The 19914-nt window shown below is 38.8% G+C and overlaps 2 protein-coding genes across 4 annotated transcripts; both read left to right on the top strand.

The window, feature by feature from the left end:
• Positions 1–227: 227 nt before the first annotated feature.
• LOC146389888 (coxsackievirus and adenovirus receptor homolog) lies at positions 228–12543 on the top strand. Of its 3 annotated transcripts, XM_084913793.1 has the most exons (4): positions 228–356; positions 4068–4158; positions 11179–11538; positions 11777–12543. In XM_084913793.1, the coding sequence occupies exons 2-4, from the start codon at positions 4146–4148 to the stop codon at positions 11977–11979; spliced, it is 576 nt and encodes a 191-aa protein (XP_084769919.1). In that variant the 5' UTR covers positions 228–356; positions 4068–4145; the 3' UTR covers positions 11980–12543. The 3 variants fall into 3 exon arrangements, with proteins under 3 accessions (XP_084769919.1, XP_084769920.1, XP_084769918.1); XM_084913794.1 differs by lacking the exon at positions 228–356 and having other exon boundaries at positions 3726–4158; XM_084913792.1 differs by lacking the exons at positions 228–356; positions 4068–4158 and adding an exon at positions 4889–5003.
• A 1294-nt stretch (positions 12544–13837) lies between these two features.
• On the top strand, positions 13838–15689 carry LOC146389887 (Fc receptor-like protein 1). The gene is made up of 5 exons (XM_084919971.1): positions 13838–13901; positions 14611–14646; positions 14764–15036; positions 15116–15361; positions 15448–15689. Exons 1-5 carry the CDS (start codon positions 13871–13873, stop codon positions 15687–15689), a joined length of 828 nt encoding a protein of 275 aa, XP_084776097.1. The 5' UTR covers positions 13838–13870.
• Positions 15690–19914: the final 4225 nt, after the last annotated feature.

Here is a 19914-nt window from a genome sequence, read left to right as displayed (position 1 = left end):
CACAGTCTACAAAGTCTACACATCCACCTGTTCCAGAGAATTAACTTCCTGTTGCTTTCACCTCTCTGCTACTTTAGGTGTGTTTGTGGTATTTGTTTGTCAAATACACGGCTCAGATTCAGTCAGCTGAGTCAGTCCGGGAATGCTATGAAGTCAAACAGGTTTAAGGTGTCATATTAAACAGCTGACAAGGAAATACGGGTTAGATTGTTCACTGGGGCTGTTTAGTGCAGCCAGAGACCAAATCACTATCGTCAAAGTTTGTTTCCTTTTTTTTATTTGCTCTCAGTGGATAGTTTTTCCATCCTGATGATCAGAAGAGTGTTTGAGGGTTTCAGAGATCCTTCAGAACAACAGTAAGTGTTTAAAATGACGTCTTTCAGTCTTTTAGATAATCTGACAGGTTGATGAAGTCTGTGAGCTTCACTGGATTAACAGATTGTTCATGTTAATCCATCTGAACTGGGATTAAAGCTTCACTTTCCTGGTTACAGATGAATGTCATGTGGAGTTAGTGTGAAGCATCTGATTTACTGTTGGCTGGTTTCATCTGTGAAAACGCATCATATGAGATTAATTCAATATGTTTTAATTCAAAGCTGTCAGACTTTATCTGACACAATATAAAGAAGAAAATCAACTCAATCACAAACAGGAAATGTAGTGAGGGCACTATTTGTGTTGGAGATTCTGACATGATCCCTCATTTAGCTCCTGGGATTTTGAGTTGCCTTGGAGATTTATCTTTCAGTCTTTTCTGTTTGGTTTCTGTTTTTTATTTTTATTTGGCTCAATTTTAATTGGTTTATTGTTCTAATAGTGGGGTGTATTTCTGACAATATTGAGTGTTTGTTCCTTTGTAGTTTTCATAGGACTGAGTTTCAGGTTTTCTACTCCATGTTTGGCTTCCAGTTTAACTTTATTGTTGCTGTTTTTATGGTGACTTTCTGTTTTGTTTGTCTTTTGTGTCTTTTAGGTCTTTATTTGGGCTTTTGGAATTTATACGATTTGTTTGGGGGGAATAATTTACTTTGTTTTCTTGTGTGTTTTAGTGTTAATATAACTACTTTTTGGATTATTCCTTTTTTTTTTTTTTTTTTTTAAATCTGAGATGCACCAAATCATACAAAAGACTCAACATTATGTCTGAGATTTGTTTTTAAATGTTTTAATTTTGTATTTGTTGTTTAGTCGAGGTGTAAAACAGACTACATGGAAAGCTACTGCTCACCATTTAAAGGAATGCTCATTTGCTGCTGTTATGAAAATTTTAACAATAACCTGCAACACACCCAGTGAGCTTGATTTGAAGTGGGTTTAATAAACACATTGCAATGTGGAGAAAACGTTCAGGTCAAACACCAAACAGTTTTCTGAGGAAAGACACCGCCCATGAACAATTTTATACCTTCCCAAACACTGTCAAACAAAGAACATTCCACAGCACATCATTTATCTCTATACCTTCAGTCCAACTCATCCTTGACTCCCCCCCCCAAATCCAAGGAAAGTTATGACCTCCCGTCACCTCCCTACAAGCAGGATGCCTGTAGACCTTCAACTTTATAACAGGGCCCCTACCTAAACAGCCGCATCCCTCGATATGCAAAAGTCTCACTATCTATTTAATGTCTCCCTTACAATGGTCTCACTGTGTGCAGAGCACAAGGCCCCTCTGTAGTGAACATGCATACAACTAAGTGAGAAAGTGAAATTACTATAACTAATGTGATATGATTAAATATGTGATTAATACACAAGAAAATAAATCTGCCACCACACTGCAGAGCTTACTCCACTCTCCAGGTTTTGGTCATAGGCAAGAACGTTTTCCCAGGATAGTTTTCAAAATTTGAAGCTGATTTGGGTTCAGTGGGTCACTTTTCTCATATGTGTCTATTTTCTTTCTGCAGCCCCTGTTTGATACACCCATGTGACTGATGTTGATTTGTCACATGCAGTGTTGGGACTAACGCGTTATTAAGTAACGCGTTACAGTAACTACGTTATTATTGTGGTAACGAGCACGGTAACTAGTTATTATGCCAAAACCAGGAACGCGTTACTCGTTACTGGGATTCAAATAGGCTCGTTATTCGTTACTTCGTGTGGTGGCTATCGCGGAGCTTCCACAGATTCAATAACATTAGCAAGTGGTGGAAGCCAGCAGGTGGATGAAGGAAAAGGGAGGCAAGAGGAGAGACCCGAAGCAGCCGCCGGTCCGAGTATCAGGTGAACTGAACTTCAGGTAAGAAGTTATGGCCTGCAGTGTATCTGAGTCACATATAAATCAAGTTTAGGTGGAGTTTATTTTCGTTATGCTGACTTTTTCGTACTGCGTGCTAGCTAGCATGACGGAGTTTCTATACAGCTGGGTGGGTGCTATGTTACTGATGTCGAACTTTATTTTGTTCATAAGGTTAATTATTAGAGTTGCCAACCGTCCCGTAAAAAACAGAATCGTCTCGTATTCAGAGAAAATATTACGGGTTTCGTATTGAGGTGAAAAGGAACATTTTGTCCCGGACTTCAGCTACAATGAAAAAGACACAAAGCTGGAGTTATTCTGTGTTTACGCTGCACAGCTGCCTCTTCTTCTCTCATTCTCTCCCCTCCCTCTCCTGTTTCTACTTCAATCATGAAACTGATCAATGATCAGCTGATCGGCTTTTCTCTCTTGTTTGTTTATCTCCCACTTTGCGCCAGAAAGAGGAAACCAGCGGGTGTCGCGCTAAACAACAGCAGCACGTTTAAGCTTGATCAGCTGTTGTTAGTAGAAAGTAATATTAAATAAATTCTATCAGCTGATGTTTGCTGGAGCCACAGCTGTAAAAGCTGCTGGTCATGATGTCGGTTTGGTTATCTGGTGAGAGGGAAACATGAAGATGAAACCAGGAGATGTCCTTACTGAATCATCAGAGCTGAACAGGTGATGGAGAAACAGGTTTACCTTTTAGGTGACATGAATGAGTTGAAGGGAAGTTATGAACTGTTTCTGAGAGACAAATAACACCAGGATCCTTTTTTTTACTTAGCTGACAGCTGGTAACTGTGCAGGGGTGGGTCTAGCAAAGTGTTGCCAGGGGGGCAGGTAGGGCATTAACAGGGAGAGGGGGGCACAAGGAAATACTTTCTTATTCTAATTTAAAATATCTCGCTTTTTTTTTTTTAAAAAAAAAAAAAAAAATTAATAATAATAATAATAATTATCTGAGTCTTACAACAAACGATTGATAGATTGATACATATATACCATCAGAACAGTGTACATCACTGTCACAACAGCGTTTGTTTTCATTCAAAGGCTTTATGATTTTTCCTATAATGGTGGGCCGGTCTCTAGTCAAATTCCCCGGGACGATTTTTTTTTTTTTTTTTTGTCCCAGTCCAGCCCTGTATGCAGCTCATCTGCAGTCTGGTGTTACCTACATCTTCCTATTCAGAAGGCAGAATTTCCGAGTTCTGAGTCCAATCGAAAGCACCACGACTGCAGTTTTTGTGTTGGATGTAAAAAGCAGGTTAGTATCATGCGGCGGTCAACGACGGTCCAGGCGTGGGAATTTCTCTCGTGGAAGTATGCACATTATTTTTTTCCTTTCTATTGGTAGGTGGCACAGTGCACTTGTGGCAAGTAAGCAAGCCAGAAGACTGGCAATCTGGCTGGGTATCCAGTTACGGAAGCAACACATTAACAAGAGAATTCTGAGTAAAACCAAAGTTACTTTCCCTAGTAACTAGTTACTCTGAAAGTAACGAGTAACTTGAAGTAACTGAGTTACTTTTGATAGAAGTAACTAGTAATGTAACTAAGTTACTAATTTAAAGTAACTTACCCAACACTGGTCACATGAGGCTATCATGTGAATTTCTAGCTAAGCCAGATCATCTTTGGGCTGCAATTTGTTGCTTTCCTCCCAGCTGAAGCTGCCAAAACATTTATAGACCTGTCAGCATTTCTGTCATTCCTGTCACGTGTTCGTGATGCAAAAGTCAATCAAATTTAAGTTGCAGTAATTCAGCATCTATCTAGCTCTATTGTAGAGTAACTTTAGTTTTGTTTTTTTCAGTGATGGGTCTGATCCTATGACAACTGGGATTGGCTCCGCCTGCGACCCTGATAAGGATAGGCTGAAGAGAATGGATGGATGGAAGTGGCAGGTAATTTCAAAGTAAATGTTTCAAACATCTCAACAAATATCAGAAAACACTGTTTCAGGGATGGACTGTTTCCCATGGAGCGAAACTCAGTGAGAAAAGATGTAAGAAAGAGAACAGGACAGATTAAAGATTATTCTTCTCGAAACTAAGGACTGCTTAGGCATCGCTGTTTAATAAACTAGTGCTATGTTACTTTTCATTACTTTTTCAATATATTCAAATTTTAAAAAATGGACCAAGCTATCAGATAACCAAACTCTCAGTGAGAGCTAGCCTACTCTTAGCTCAGCTTTCATATCGGAGTGTTTGGATTTTATCTGCAGTTCACTGAGATATCAAAGTTTCTCTGTGACTTTCAGAAGTTAATCCCCAGTTCCCCATCATCAGATCAGTAAATAAAAACCCAATAATACGAATCTCTGGAACCCAAATCAACCTGACATGACTGCATCAAATAGCAATTTTGCTGCAGTTTTCTCCTGAACGGCAGGCGTCACCACTTAGATAAAAACTCTGCATCAGCTCTTTTATTCCAGTAGAAAAAGTGAAGACAGGAAGTAGAGAACTCAGTTTTTTGTTTTTGCCTTCGTTTCTTTTAATTTCTTTCTCGTCTCGAGCTGTTGCAGCCTCTCTGATTATAATATATTATAAAATATAGATATAATTGAAAACTATCAAAAAAAAAAAAAAGAAATGATCGTATACCCTGTCTCCAACCCACGGATGTGACGTCCGCTAATGTTTGGGTGGAAGTGTTAGCTAGGCTACGGAAATGTCTCGCCGAACATCTTTTTTGTTTTTCTCCACTTTGCTGTTTGTCGATCTCTTCGTGTTTGTCTCTGCAGGTGAGATTTAACTATGAGAACCCAAAATCACTTTCGCTGAAAACTAAGATGGATTATGAATTATTTTTATGTAACCCGGTAGCGCGTTACAGTACGAAATTCAGCTTTCAAATACCACCTGTGAAAATCCCCAATAATCCTGAATTCACCATCCAAGATGGCAGCAGTGCCTGTAAACATTAGTAAAAGCTTGAAATTTAAAATCTTGTTACGCTTATTTAACCTCAGGGGTCTGATGGAGGTTGTACTGTGATGTCACTCCTGAGCTAACTACCTTCCAGTACGAGTCAGAAAAGAAAACACTATTTATGTTGCTTCTAGCTAAGTGGAGTCCATGGATGTGGATGGACACCAACGACCTGTTACATGCTGGAGATCTCACTGATTTGATTTCTCACTGATTTGTTATTCTGCTGGTTTTCTATCTGTAGCTAGCCGTACAGCACAATGCTAACACATTAGCACAAAAGTGAAAGTACAGATTACACGTTTTGGGTTTGATACTGTTTGTGTGCACTGCCTCATTTTGTACTTCTATTTGAAAGTAATTCTGACTAAGAAGCAGAAATTGCTGACTTCCCATTTCGGATGGAAGAAGCTACTGATCTGCACTGCTACTGTTTGTGAATTGTTAAATACGCTGCACTCTGAGAACTTGGTCTTGTACTGCAGAGTTCAACATATAGAGGGCAGTGTTGCCAACTCCTCAGTAATGAAATTCGCTATTGGTTGTCCTAGAAGTCGCTAAATGACATCATCACCTAATTTGAATAATTGGTCATGCTAATGTAATTGTAACCTACATTGTTGGAGACAGAAATAACATCGTGGAAGAGACATAAAGTGAGTAAAAAAACGTCCAAAATGCAGTTAGAATTATTTAACTACAAATTACATTTCTTTTAGCAATTATTGTTTTCTTAATGTCACAATTCCAACCCTGCTACTGGCAACAGTGACCCGAAATTGGCACTCTGGGGGAGTTACTGTGTGTGTGCGTGTGTGTTTATTAGTTATAAGTTGGCAACACTGATAGAGGGTGTCTTTAAGTTATCTAGATTCATGTACCCAAATACTGTTGATCAGATAGACAAGTAGCATTTTCCTTGTGGGATCACGAAACAGTCGCCCTAAACTACTCCAGGATGCACTTACATGTTCACATGAAACAGATGTGTTGGCAACATCAAAACAGTCACAGTGATTAGTGTAACAGCAGCTGATTGTGCAAAGGAAAGATAAACTATACAAGGTTATTAAAAATATGTAGAGGTTATACATAAAATCTGCTGTAGATAATTAGCAGATGTAGAGAAAAGGCTCTGTACTGTAGTTCAGTGTAAAACGTGCTGTATAAATGTGTGCACGTTTTGGTCAGTGAGACTGGAGAAGAGCTGTTAATAAAATGTATCCTATTTAAAGGAAGGAAGAAAAGCTCACAAACACTTATTGTGTGAGTTTTAATTCCACAGTTTTCTCAGAAAGACACATGAATATGATGGATTATAGTTGAGGCTGGTCTGCTACCTGGATGCTTATCTGTTCAAAGTTATTCAAGCAGTCAGAATAAGATGTTGGACGTCTATTGACCCTAAAGGACACCATCCGCTCAAAAATAGCAACAGTTGTGTCTAAGACTTTATATTGATTATAGGAATATTGATGATAATGCGGACGATTGCTCAGTCAGTAAGGGGTGATTTCATAGCTGTTTAACTACACATCTGTAGTACAGAAAACCCCAAATTAACCCTGAAGTTACCAGAGCATGAGGATATCTAGATTCTTTGTACTGAACATGCCTCGTTTTTCAGTGTCGTCTGTATCTCTCCAGAGCTTTACAAGGTCAAGGTGAAGGTCAAATTTATTTATATAGCACATTTCAAACAGCCGATGCTGCACAAAGTGCTTAACAATATAAAAATGGTATTAAAAAGCAACAATGTAATACAATAATAACAGTAAAAAACAATAATAGGACACTAAAAGAATTAAAACAATAACTAAACTAATTCAAATAAGACCAAAATGCTTGGGTCATAGTGTGTTAAAAGCCAGGGCATAGAAATGTGTCTTTAGTAAAGATTTAAATTGCTCAAGTGTTTGTGCAGATCTAATATTTAAGGGGAGACTATTCCAAAGTCTGGGACCTGCCACAGAGAAGGATCTATCACCACGGGATTTGAGGTTAGTCCATGGGATGGACAACATTAGTTTTGAGCTAGACCTTGTGGTTTTTCCTGGAGCATAGGCAGAGAGGAGCTCAGACAGGTAAGGAGGGGCTCGGGCATTAAGTGACTTAAAAACAAAAAGTAGAAGTTTAAATTGGATCCTGTAGGAGACAGGAAGCCAGTGTAAAGAAGCTAAAACTGGGGTTATATGCTCTCTCCGTTTGGTACCAGTTAGCAGGCGAGCAGCAGCATTGAATGAACCACAACTCAAGTTCTTGTGTGTGGTTGCACAAATGTGCATGTGATTAATATCCTTCAGTGTTTAATCACGACAGCTCTGCTCAGCAGGTGGTGGCATCACCTCTGATTAGAGGCAGCTGCTGCAGCAAAGCAGTGGCATCTGAAGCTGCCACTCTAATACCGCTTTTATGCTTCAGTGCAGTAATATGAAGTCCGTCTGCCTGACAGCTCATCTACCTGCACAGTGTTTGATGTTGATGGAGGCAGTGTATGTGGTACAACCGGTCTGTGGGCAAATCTTCCTTGTGCTGTTTGTTGATCTTCAGCCAACCACAGAGAAGAGTCAAATTATAACACACAAAGAGCTGAAGTGAAAACATTGAGTGTCCACTGCAGCCACTTGCTTTTCATGCAGTGTTTCTTTTAACAACGACGATTTTTTTTGATCTTCTGTTCCTGGTGAACTCCCAGTAGCTCCAATACTTGTGCTTACCCTTAATCAGCCAATCAGTATTGACCCAACCCAAAGGTCATCCTCGTCCATTGATGTGCAGTTGGGATTTTAAAGCAGACATACTTTTTAAAGTTGTTCTAACACCTTTGTATTTTTAAATTCCATTTCCTTCTTAAGTTATACCCATCTTCTCTTTCTATAAACAATTTGCAGATTTCTTTTGGAAGCATTTTATTTCTTGCTTTATATATTATTTGCGCTGTTTTAAACTCCACCAAGTCTTGGAATTTAATAGCTTGCATTTTAAAAAATAGTCCATTTGTATGATCCCTGTACCCCACATTATTTATTAATCTGATGGCCCTTTTCTGTATTATATTTATTGTTTGTGTATTACTTTTGTATGTGTTTCCCCAGACCTCTACACAGTAGCTCATATACGGCAGTTGTAAAGCACAGTATAATATATGCAGTGCTTTCTGATCCAATATTTGCTTTGCTTTCCCCAGGACGGCAATGCCCCGTGCCAGTTTCCCTTGAACATAAGTAATATGTGGTTTCCAACAGACCTTGTGGTCGATGATCACACCAAGAAATTTTATTTCATTTACTCTTTCTGAATATACATTGTCAACACATATTTCTACTTTGATATTTTTCTTTTGGTTTCTAAACAACATAAATTTGGTTTTATCTAGATTTAATGATAATTTATTTATATCAAACCACTTCTTTAATATCGTTAATTCCTGTGTGATCATCTCCAAAACCTGTGGCAATTCCACACCTGAACACAGTATATTTGTGTCATCTGCAAATATTACAAACTTTAAATTCTGCGAGACTCTGCAGATATCATTTATGTACATAATAAACATTTTTGGACCCAATACTGAACCTTGAGGTACTCCACAAGCAATATGCATCAAATTAGATTTATATTAATTTATTTGTACTTATTGTTGCCTATTGCCTAAATAGCTTTTTAACCAGTCCAAAACCACTCCCCTAAACCCGTACCTTTCCAGTTTTTTTTTTTAATAGAATTTCATGATTAACAGTATCAAACGCCTTCTTTAGATCTAAGAAAACTCTGAGCGCATACCTCTTATTATCCATACATTCTGTTATCTCTTCCATTAAGTCTATCAATGCCAAAATTGTTGATCTGTTGTTTCTGAACCCATATTGACTATCTGTCAGTAATTCATGTTTTTCCACAAAACTGTCAAATCTTTTTATGAAAAGTTTTTTTCCAGCATCTTAGAGAACTGGGAGAGTATTGACACTGGTCTATAATTTGTAAAATGATACTTTTCACCTGTTTTGTAAATTGGAATAACTTTAGCAACTTTCATTTTTTGTGGAAAAACACCTTTTTGAAAAGACAAGTTGAATATATATTTTAATGGTTTTACTATACCATCAATAACTCTCTTTACTGTTACCATATCAATATCATTCCAATCTGTACTGGTTTTGTTTTTAAGTCCTCTAACAATATCATAAATCTCTTTCTCTTCCACTGCTCTTAAAAATATTGAGCTTCTATTCCTTTCAATATCTTCACCAGTGTCCCTTTCTATTCCATCAACTAGAGCTGGGCGATAGAATGATAACGATATGTATTGCGAAATAACTTTTTCTCGATAGAAAAGTTAAACTATTGCGATAGGCCTCATCTCTCTTGTCCTCTTAAAAAAAAAAAAGAAGAACAGCCAATCCAAATTAACTAGCGCAGAGCCGAACCAATCACAGCCGCAGCTAGAAGCATAATTTTACAGCTAGAATTCAGTGGCAAATCATCTTACCTTTGTTAATAAGGGCTAGAAACATACTCTGACGGGTATAAATACGTGTCAAACCATGCTACCTTTATGAATGTGAGCTACAAGCATACTCTGACGGGCAAAGTTAAGTGGCAAACCGTCATACCTACTTACATTTGTGCTGGAATTACTCTGTGACAGCAGAAATGTGCATAAACTACTTACGGTAGGACGTTTTGCCAAAGTAGGACGTTTTGTCAGAACACCGGAGAGATTGTCGAACGGAAGAGCCATAGAAGTTCCGTAGTGTGAAGGTGTTTCGGCTATTTCAAGTCTGACAAAAAACAGAGTAGCGCGCACTGTAAATTGTGCCGAAAGCAAGTCTGGAAATACAATAAACCAGTGCATGCTCAATCTCAGACTGAAAGCGCCAATTCGTCATTCGGCTTTTGTCAGACTTAAGTAACTGTTAAAACTGTTTGAAAAGCTAAGCTATACAACAAGGAGAGATTGAGAATTTCCTTTTAGTTCTCAATTTATTTGATATTGACAAAAGTTAGTCAATTTTGTCTGTTCTTCTGTAAAACAAACTAAGATTTATTTTTAGAATTAAAATTTTGTTTCTGAGTGGAATTGGCAATTTAGTAGTCTGTTTTCTTTGTTCTATTTTGAAACTTAAACACTTTAGCGGCTGCCTTTTGTGTAGTTTGCAATATTTGCCTTTATTTATCTGAAAAAGTCTCGTGTTCCTTAAGTACATCTACCCTGTTGAACTTATTATGGGAAATAAATATTTAAATCAAAACAAGCTGCTGATTATTTCACATTTTACTTATATCGTGATATATATCGTTATCGCCTGAAATGAAAAAAACATATCGTGATATGAAAAAATCTTATATTGCCCAGCTCTACCATCAACCTTTATTTCCTCTGCCAGTTTTGGCCCTATATTTATGAAGAATTCATTGAAACCATTTACTACGTCATTCATTTTGTTAATGCTTCTTGTCCCTTCCATAAAGTATCCCGGATAATCATTTTTCTTTGATTAATTTTTGATTATACTGTTTAATACATTCCATATACCTCTTGTGTTATCTTTATTCTGTTCTAACCTTTTATTAAAATATTCTCCTTTACAGGTTCTTTTACACGTCTCCTCTCACCTCTGGCATCAAACTATGCACTTTCAACCAGAGAACTGCTGCTCACTGGACATTTCTCTTTTTTCACTGTTCACTTATTATCAGCACATGTTTCTGTTTTGTGAAGCTGCAGGAAATGTGGAGTCTTTCTGGAAAGATCTAATGCTTAAAGCATTTCTGAGAACTCCAGTACACCAAACACTTATTACACTTCAAAATTAGCTCCTTATTTATTGTAGGTAGGTAACAAAGTGAGACACCTTTCTATTATAAAATACTTTTAAAGCAGTGCCGGTGAAAAATTAGGTTCGACACAAGTGACCTTCACTCTAAGTAGTGAGTCGTTGTATTTTGACCTTTAACCTCTCTGCTCTGTGCTGTTTCCTCTTTCAGAGAACAAAAACATCACAGCTGAGTCTGGACAGGACATCACTTTGACATGTCAAGCTCCAAACAACAACAACATTATTGTTCTAGAGTGGAGCAGAGCTGACCTGGGAGAGAAATATGTTCTTCTCTTCCGGGATGAGCGTTTCTATCCAGAAAATCAGCATCCATCTTTTAAGAACCGGGTGGATCTGCAGGACAGACAGATGAAGGATGGAGACGTGTCTTTGATTCTGAAGGATGTGACGATTAATGACGCTGGAACATATGAGTGTCGTGTCTTCCAGAGAGGAACTAAACGCAGGAAGAGATCTGTTTTAAATGTTGATCCCATCAGCATCATCTACCTGAGTGTTGATCCTCCAGGTGAGTGAGTAGAGTTGAGTGTGTGTGTGATCAGAGGTGAAGCTGCTTCCTGGTTGTTGATGTTTGTTTCTAAAGATGTTGTTGATGAGACTTTGTAGAAAGCAGCTGGTCTGAGTGATGTGATCAGAGTGCAGTAGATAATGTCTGACAGCAGTTTGAAGAGGAAATGGATTCTGTTCTGTTCTTCACTCATCACCTACCTGACAGCTGACACCTCACACCTGTTTCTCACCTGCAGGTCAGACAGGAGGAGACACAGAGGATGGAAGGAAAGAGGATGGAGGGAAGGAGGCAGGATCTGTTGGTCTGATCACTGGTCTGAGTGTTTCTGCTGTGTTTCTTGTTGCTGCTGTTGTTGGTTTTTTGATCTACAGAAAACATAAACAACAACAACAGAGTCAGGATTCATACCAGCGTCCAGTTGAACTTCAGCCTGTTTGAAATGTCAGCTTAACAGTGATTCTTGTGCTTTGCTTTCAGTCGTGTCACTGAAAATGTGGAAAGACAGAAATCAGTAATATTAAACATTTAGCAGGTACCTGTCAGACATGTCAAGATTTTGCATTTAATTTACATTTTTCATCAGAAAAGAGGAGAAAGTTGTTTGGAATATAAACAGTACTTGTCTGATATTTATCAGGATCCTTTGATCCTTGTTGCTGGTGTTTGACTCGTTTTAAATGTAATTATATTAAAATGAAACCAAAGAAAAAAACATTTCTATGTAGCTGCAGAGTCCAACATTTCCTCCCTTTGACCTGGAACGATTCAGCTTTATTGAACTTTACCTTCCATGAAGGAGACACTTCAGTCTGTTACTTTCCTTTAAATATTTTCCTGACAAAGATCCACATGTGTTAGTACTTAATGTGTGTTTCTTTTTATTCCAACATTTCCTGTGGCTGTACTTTGTTTTTGTTTTTTAATCAGAAGCTTTGACTTCCTGAAACTGTTGATGCAGATTTTGTCACCTTGAATGGATCCAAAATAAATATAACCATGTGTAAACTGTTTCTGCTTCTCATAATTACAGACCTGCCTCTTAGAGGTAGTGGACAATATATCAGAATCGTTGGACAATTGGTCAAATACATTATTCTGTATACTTCCTCCCTGTTACATTGATAAAACTGCCTTTTTTTGATCAACTACCTATACAGTGCAGGCTAACCTGGAGGTTAGTTGACTCAATACAGACTGCGCACCATGACAGAACAGCTACCTGTTCCGCTATGGTGCGCAGTCTGTATTGAGTCAAAATGAATAAATAATAATTAAATTTTAAAAAATCATGATAGAAAGCCAAAACAAAAACATAAAAAAACTCCTTTTTAACATAGTCATCAGAAATGATACAAAAAACAAGTAGTTTACAGAGTCCTCCTTTCTCCATGGTATGGGCTTTTCAGCTGTGGCCACACCTCTTTTAGACTCTTCTATATTTATACCCCAAAAGTTGCCTTAAAGTTAAAAATGGAGGTTAGCAGCTCACAATATGACTTCAAAGTTCAACTGGATCTAAATGGTGTCAGGCTACCTTTACCAGTACACAACATAACATAAACATGGCGGTCTTGGTGCATGCTCAATCATCCAGATAAGTAAATCCCAAAAGGTTGATATTTGTTTTTAATATGATTTTAGAAGAGTTTGACAAAGAAAACCCCAACAGGTGTTTCAGAAGACATTTTCACCTTGTATATTAAGGCTGGTCACGTACTTGTGCAAACATCAAAGAGCATCAAACTCAGTTGTGTTGAAACCTCATTTTGATGACACCTGACACGTTGATCTGCTTGTATCCATGTTAGTGTTTAAAGTCCAACATCTCCCTCTAGTGGCCATATATAAACCATGTGTGAGGATGGTGTTAATGTAAAATGTGAATCATAGTGTTCCAGTCAGTCATCAGTGTGTCTCTGCACAGCTGTAATTAAAATGTGTTCAGAGGGCCTCAGTGTCTGAATGGTTCCAGTTCAGCTCCATAACAGCAGCGTCCCTGGTTTGATTCCTGTGTTTCAGCTCATATCTGCCTCTCTTACTGAGGGGGACGTCCACTACATGGACATGGATTTGTTCATTAACCAAACTACAGAGCACTGAGACCAGAGGAGATCTGATTTGTTTCTGATTTTTCTATCCAGCAGTGTGAATTGCCAAATGTCTGAGCAATGTCATTGCATTAAAATATACATGTTTATAGTTTATATCTTAAATTTTTATAAGAATTTAGTTACCCACCAATAGAAAGCTGGTGCTCAGAGGAAGAGGGCGGGCCTTTTTTGGTGTCAGTGACAGAAATGAAAAAAAGCTCAAATGAGTGAGAAGGACGATGAAGGAAACATCTGTGCTGTGTCTGCTCTGTAAGTAGAATCTCTGTGTTTGTTTGAAGTCGAGCTAGTCAGGAGTGGAGGAAACACAGCAGGCAGTGAAAAGCTCAAATCATTCACTCATTACATCAACACAGCTACACAGTGGACACATAACTTTACTGTGTTATTTGAATGCAGTGGAATATTTCTATATAATCACAGTGTAGTCAGTGCAAATAGATGTAAATCATTAAAATAACTCTAGAAGCTCCACTTCAACATAAAACATCATAAAACTTGTGTGAAGAAGAGTCTAAAGTTTGTGGCTACTTTAACATCATAACATATCGTAACAGGCTTTGCAGAAAAGTGTGGATGTGGTGAGAAGTGTTTAAAAAAATATAAAATAGAATCATTTATAATTTATATCTAACAGCAGAAATGTCACAGATGTGCCGTGTATGTGTAGGTTTCCTCCCACAGACTTAGGTTAGGTTAACTTCTGATTAATGTTTTTGTAATATTACTGGCAACTCAAATGCTTCAGACTTCAAGTCGCCAGCTAGTCCCTTCTTTCCCTAATGGCTCAATGATAAGGAGAATATATAAACTGTTATTCCATTTTTTTATTGAAGCATATTGCATCAAATTGAGAATCAGCAGATAAATTAGAGAGACAACTTTGTCTATTTGCCAGCTGTTTGTGTGGAGTTGTTCTTCGTGTTCACCTCAAATCAACCTGAGTGTCATTTCTCTTTAGTTCTGATCTCACTGCTGAGCTGCACAACAAACCAAGGTCAGTAACCTTCTTCTGTCACAGTTTGATGAGATAAATCTTCGTGCAAAATACCGTTTTAAAACGGGTTTGACAAAAATCTAACAGATCATCAGTTTATAATTTTAACCCTCACAGCTCGTCTGACTGTGAGTCCCAGCAGCTCTCAGTTCTTTGAAGGAGACTTTGTGTCTCTGAGCTGTGAGGAGGACGACAGCTCTGCTGGATGGACTCTGAGGAGAAATGCAATCAACCTGCAGAGGACCCAGTGTGGAGCAGAATGGGGAAAACCGACAAATTCAGCTAATTCTTCTTGTAGTATCAGCTACATTCTCAAATCTGACAGTGGAGTTTACTGGTGTGAGTCCAGAGAGGGTCCCATCAGTAACATGGTTAACCTGACAGTCACTGGTAAGCTGAGTGTGTGGAATTAGTGTTGATGAAGCTGTGTGTAAATGGATGAAATGCTGTAGTTTGTCTCTGTGTTGAGGTGGATCAGTGATCCTGCAGAGTCCTGTCCTCCCTGTGATGGAGGGAGATGACGTCACTCTGCTCTGTAAAACAAAGACCACTCCCTCCAACCTCACAGCTGCTTTCTATAAAGATGGCTCCCTCATCAGGAAGCAGCCTACAGGTCACATGACCATCCAGCATGTTTCCAGGTCTGATGAAGGCCTCTACAAGTGTGACATCAGCGGTCATGGAGAGTCTCCATCCAGCTGGATCACTGTCACAGGTGACACACTCACCTGTCTGTGTTTCTGCAGGTTTCAACATTCACAATGTGACGACAACTTAATGACTGTGTTTGCTTTATTTTAGACAAACACACCACCACACCTCCACCCACATCCACCTCTCCTCCTGGTTCCACCTCCATCATTCTTCCTCCATCACTCTCTCCTCCTGTTCTCTCTGTGTTGTCATGTGTTGGATCAGTCTGTGTTGTGGTTCTACTGGTGTTACTGGTTCTGCTGGTGAGGCGATGTGTTCACAGGAAACCTGAAGGTGAGACTCAGAATTCTCAGACCCTCCCACTTCCGGCACCAGCAACCACAGACTGAAAAACCCAGAAGTGGGCATGATTGAGACTTCAGCATTCTCATTCTTAGAGGCTACTAGCAGTGTTGGGGAGTAAGGGAATACATGGACCGTATTTAAAATACAAAATATGAGTAACTGTATTCTGTTACAGTTACCTTTTAAAAAGGTGGTATTCCGAATACAGTTACTTTGTTGAAATAAATGGATTACACAGCGGTCTTTTCCTGTTTTATACGTTAGTCTGTCCCCTCTCTATTTTTGGTAATTCTACTGTTACTCATTTTATATTAAGATTTAAAAATCTAGCTGGTATTTGTATGCCAGTAACAGTAATAACTCACACAGCAATAGTACATTCATGTTGTTGTAAAAAGCATGATAATATATTGAGTAATCCAAAGTATTCAGAATACGTTACTCTCATTGAGTAACGTAATGGAATACTGTAATGTAATAATGTAATCTGTAGTGGAATACATTTTAAAAGTCACCTTCCCAACACTGATTACTAGATTGCTCCTGTGCAATCATACACACTTCTAGAAGTTCAAGAATATACTTACTAGTGTGCTACACCAAGAATACCAGACATCGTGACCAGTGTTGGGTAAGTTACTTTAAATTAGTAACTTAGTTACATTACTAGTTACTTCTATCAAAAGTAACTCAGTTACTTCAAGTTACTCGTTACTTTCAGAGTAACTAGTTACTAGGGAAAGTAACTTTGGTTTTACTCAGAATTCTCTTGTTAATGTGTTGCTTCCGTAACTGGATACCCAGCAAGATTGCCAGTCTTCTAGCTTGCTTACTTGCCACAAGTGCACTGTGCCAACTACCAATAGAAAGGAAAAAAATAATGTGCATATTTCCACGAGAGAAATCCCACGCCTGGACCGTCGTTGACCGCCGCCATGATTCTAGCCTACGCCACAGCGTTATGTGCGCTTTTTACATCCAACACGAAAACTGCAATCGTGATGCTTTCGATTGTACTCAGAACTCAGAAATTCTGCCTTCCGAATAGGAAGATGTAGGTAACACCAGACTGCAGATGAGTTGCATACAGGGCTGGACTGGGACAAAAAATTGGCCCGGACATTTTGACTAGGCCCACCATTATAGGAAAAATCGTAAAGCCTTTGAATGAAAACAAATGCTGTTGTGACAGTGATGTACACTGTTCTGATGGTATATATGCATCAATCTATCAATCGTTTGTTGTAAGATTCAGATAGTTACTTTTTAAAAGCGAGACATTTCAAATGAGAATAAGAAAGAAAAGTATTTCTTTGTGCCCCCCTTTCCCTGTTAATGCCCTACCTGCCCCCCTGGCAACACTTTGCTAGACCCGCTCCTGCACAGTTACCAGCTGTCAGCTAAGTAAAAAAAAGGATCCTGGTGTTATTTGTCTCTCAGAAACAGTTCATAACTTCCCTTCAACTCATTCATGTCACCTAAAAGGTAAACCTGTTTCTCCATCACCTGTTCAGCTCTGATGATCCAGTAAGGACATCTCCTGGTTTCATCTTCATGTTTCCCTCTCACCAGATAACCAAACCGACATCATGACCAGCAGCTTTTACAGCTGTGGCTCCAGCAAACATCAGCTGATACCAGAAATTAATATTAAATAAATTCTAACAACAGCTGATCAAGCTTAAACGTGCTGCTGTTGTTTAACGCGACCTCCGCTGGTTTCCTCTTTCTGGCACAAAGTGGGCGATAAACAAACAAGAGAGAAAAGCCAATCAGCTGATCATTGATCAGTTTCATGATTAAAGTAGAAACAGGAGAGGGAGAGAGAGAATGGGGAGGGGAGAGTTGCCAACCGTCCCGTAAAAAACGGGACGGTTGGCAACTCTACTAACTAACCTTATGAATAAAATAAAGTTCAACATCAGTAACATAGCACCACCCAGCTGTATAGAAACTCCGTCATGCTAGCTAGTACGCAGTACGAAAAAGTCAGCATAACGAAAATAAACTCCACCTAAACTTGGTTTATATCTGACCCAGATAGACTGCAGGCCATAACTTCTTACCTGAAGTTCAGTTCACCTGACACTCGGACCGGCGGCCGCCTTGGGTCTCTGCTCCTCCTGCCTCCCCTTCCCTCATCCACCTGCTGGCCTCCACCACTTGCTAATGTTACTGAATCTGTGGAAGCTCCGGGATAGCCACCACACGAAGTAACGAATAACGAGCCTATCTAAATCCCAGTAACGATTAACGCGTTCCTGATTTTGGCATAATAACTAGTTACCGTGCTCGTTACCACAATAATAACGTAGTTACTGTAACGCGTTACTTAATAACGCGTTAGTCCCTACTAGAGATGGACCGATCCGATATTACGTATCAGTATCGGTCTGATACTGACCTAAATTACTGGATCGGATATCGGCGAGAAATAAAAAATGTAATCCGATCCACTAAATATCAAAAAAGCACCTCACAAAACTTGCGACACGGTGTAACTCGGCTCATAACCGTAGCACGTCAGAGCAGTATGTGTCACATGATAGAGCGGCTGTGTGTATTTGGAGCCTCGCTACCAAACCAGCATTTCATCTCCGATGAAGTTATCCCAGAGAGAAGTAAAGCAAGTGTGTAAGTTCATCTCTGAATGTTTGTAAAGCATTCCCACGTTAAGCTTAACAACCGATATATGGAGCGACTGCCTCTCTCCCTCCCTCTCCTGCTGCTACTTCAATCGTGAAACTGATCAATGATCAGCTGATCGGCTTTTCTGTCGTGAGTCCGTCTCTCTTCTTTGTTTTTGGCCCACTTTGCACCAGAAAGAGGAAACCAGCGGCTGAACAACAGCAGCACGTTTAAGCTTGATAAGCTGTTGTTAGAATTTATTTAATATTACTTTCTACACCAGGATCCTTTTCTAAGCAGCTGACGGCTGGTAACCGTGCAGGGGCGGATCTAGGAAAGTTTAGCCAGGGGGCCCGATAGGGCATGAACAGGGAAAAGGGGGCACAAAGACATACTTTTCTTTCTTATTCTCATTTAAAATGTCTAGCTTTTAATAAATAATTATCTGAATCTTACACCCAAAGTTTTAATCTGATGTAAAATGTATAGAAGTCCATTACTGTATATAGTAACTGTTACGTCTAATATACCCTAGTAAGCTATAGTACTTTTTCCTTTGGAAAGATACCATCTGTGCAGTCTGCAATTCTGTTGAAGAAAGATGTTGAATCTATTTAATTATTCTTGAAAATTTTTTTATTTCTGTGCATTTTTTTTCACACTGCATCAAATTAAAATTGATTACGTCGATTAAGCATCATGAGGTGGAGGGTGGGGGATGGTTCCCTATTTTTTTTCCTGGGAGTTTGCAACCCTATTAGTTAGGTTGCTTAATATTTCTGCTAAGTACTCTTTAAAAATAATAAGGTTGGAGTAGGTTTAAGTTTATTAGATTGATCAGTGTTGCTGAACTATGAAATATTTTGGGTGCAGTGTATTTTTTAAATACAGGTATAACAGAATAGCTTTAGTGTTGTTGTTTATTTAAACTTGAGTATGAACTTATACAAAATGCAGCAAGATATTAAAAAAACAGTTTTATTGATTAAAAAACACACTATATCGGATTCATATCGGTATCGGCAGATATCCAAGTTTATGATATCGGTATCGGACATAAAAAAGTGGTATCGTGCCATCTCTAGTCCCTACACTGATCGTGACTAAGAACCCAAGTGAGTTTACCAGACTTAAGATGGCTCTTGATGTTCCTCTGGCTTCTGATTCTAGAGAGTTATTTAGATATGTATTACTAATGGAGCATCTAAAACTGGAAGAAACTTGTCTATTAGCAGACTCTTATCTGACCTCTCAATTCCCCCATTCTGACACAATGGCTGCACAGAATAAGCTACATAAGCTAGCTCTCATTAAGATTGCTGATGTGATGGATCCATTCAATAGAGAGATTTAAGGGAGCATTTAAGGGATTTGCTTTATGAATCAGGTCTCTCAATGCCAGCACTCTGGGCCTTGACAGTGAAACTGAGTTAAGATATGAATCACATGTAGAGCAACTTCTAAGTAAGTTGCCAGGTGAGATGAGGTCAGAGTTTCTCAAACAGATGGGTTGCCAACGTGGAAGAATGTATACCTCCTCTTTCCTTTCAGAACAGTTCAAATATGAACACCCCCTGTTAGAACAAACAAATGTACACCAACAGCAAAGGACTGAACCAAGGTCAGGGACAAGATTGGAAC

This window comes from Perissodus microlepis, chromosome 3, assembly GCF_051167445.1.
Source record: "Perissodus microlepis isolate ML-2025 ecotype Zambia chromosome 3, ASM5116744v1, whole genome shotgun sequence".
NCBI classification, from domain to species: domain Eukaryota; kingdom Metazoa; phylum Chordata; class Actinopteri; order Cichliformes; family Cichlidae; genus Perissodus; species Perissodus microlepis.
Note: the sequence above shows the minus strand (reverse complement) of the source record. Positions and strands in the feature narration are given on the sequence as shown.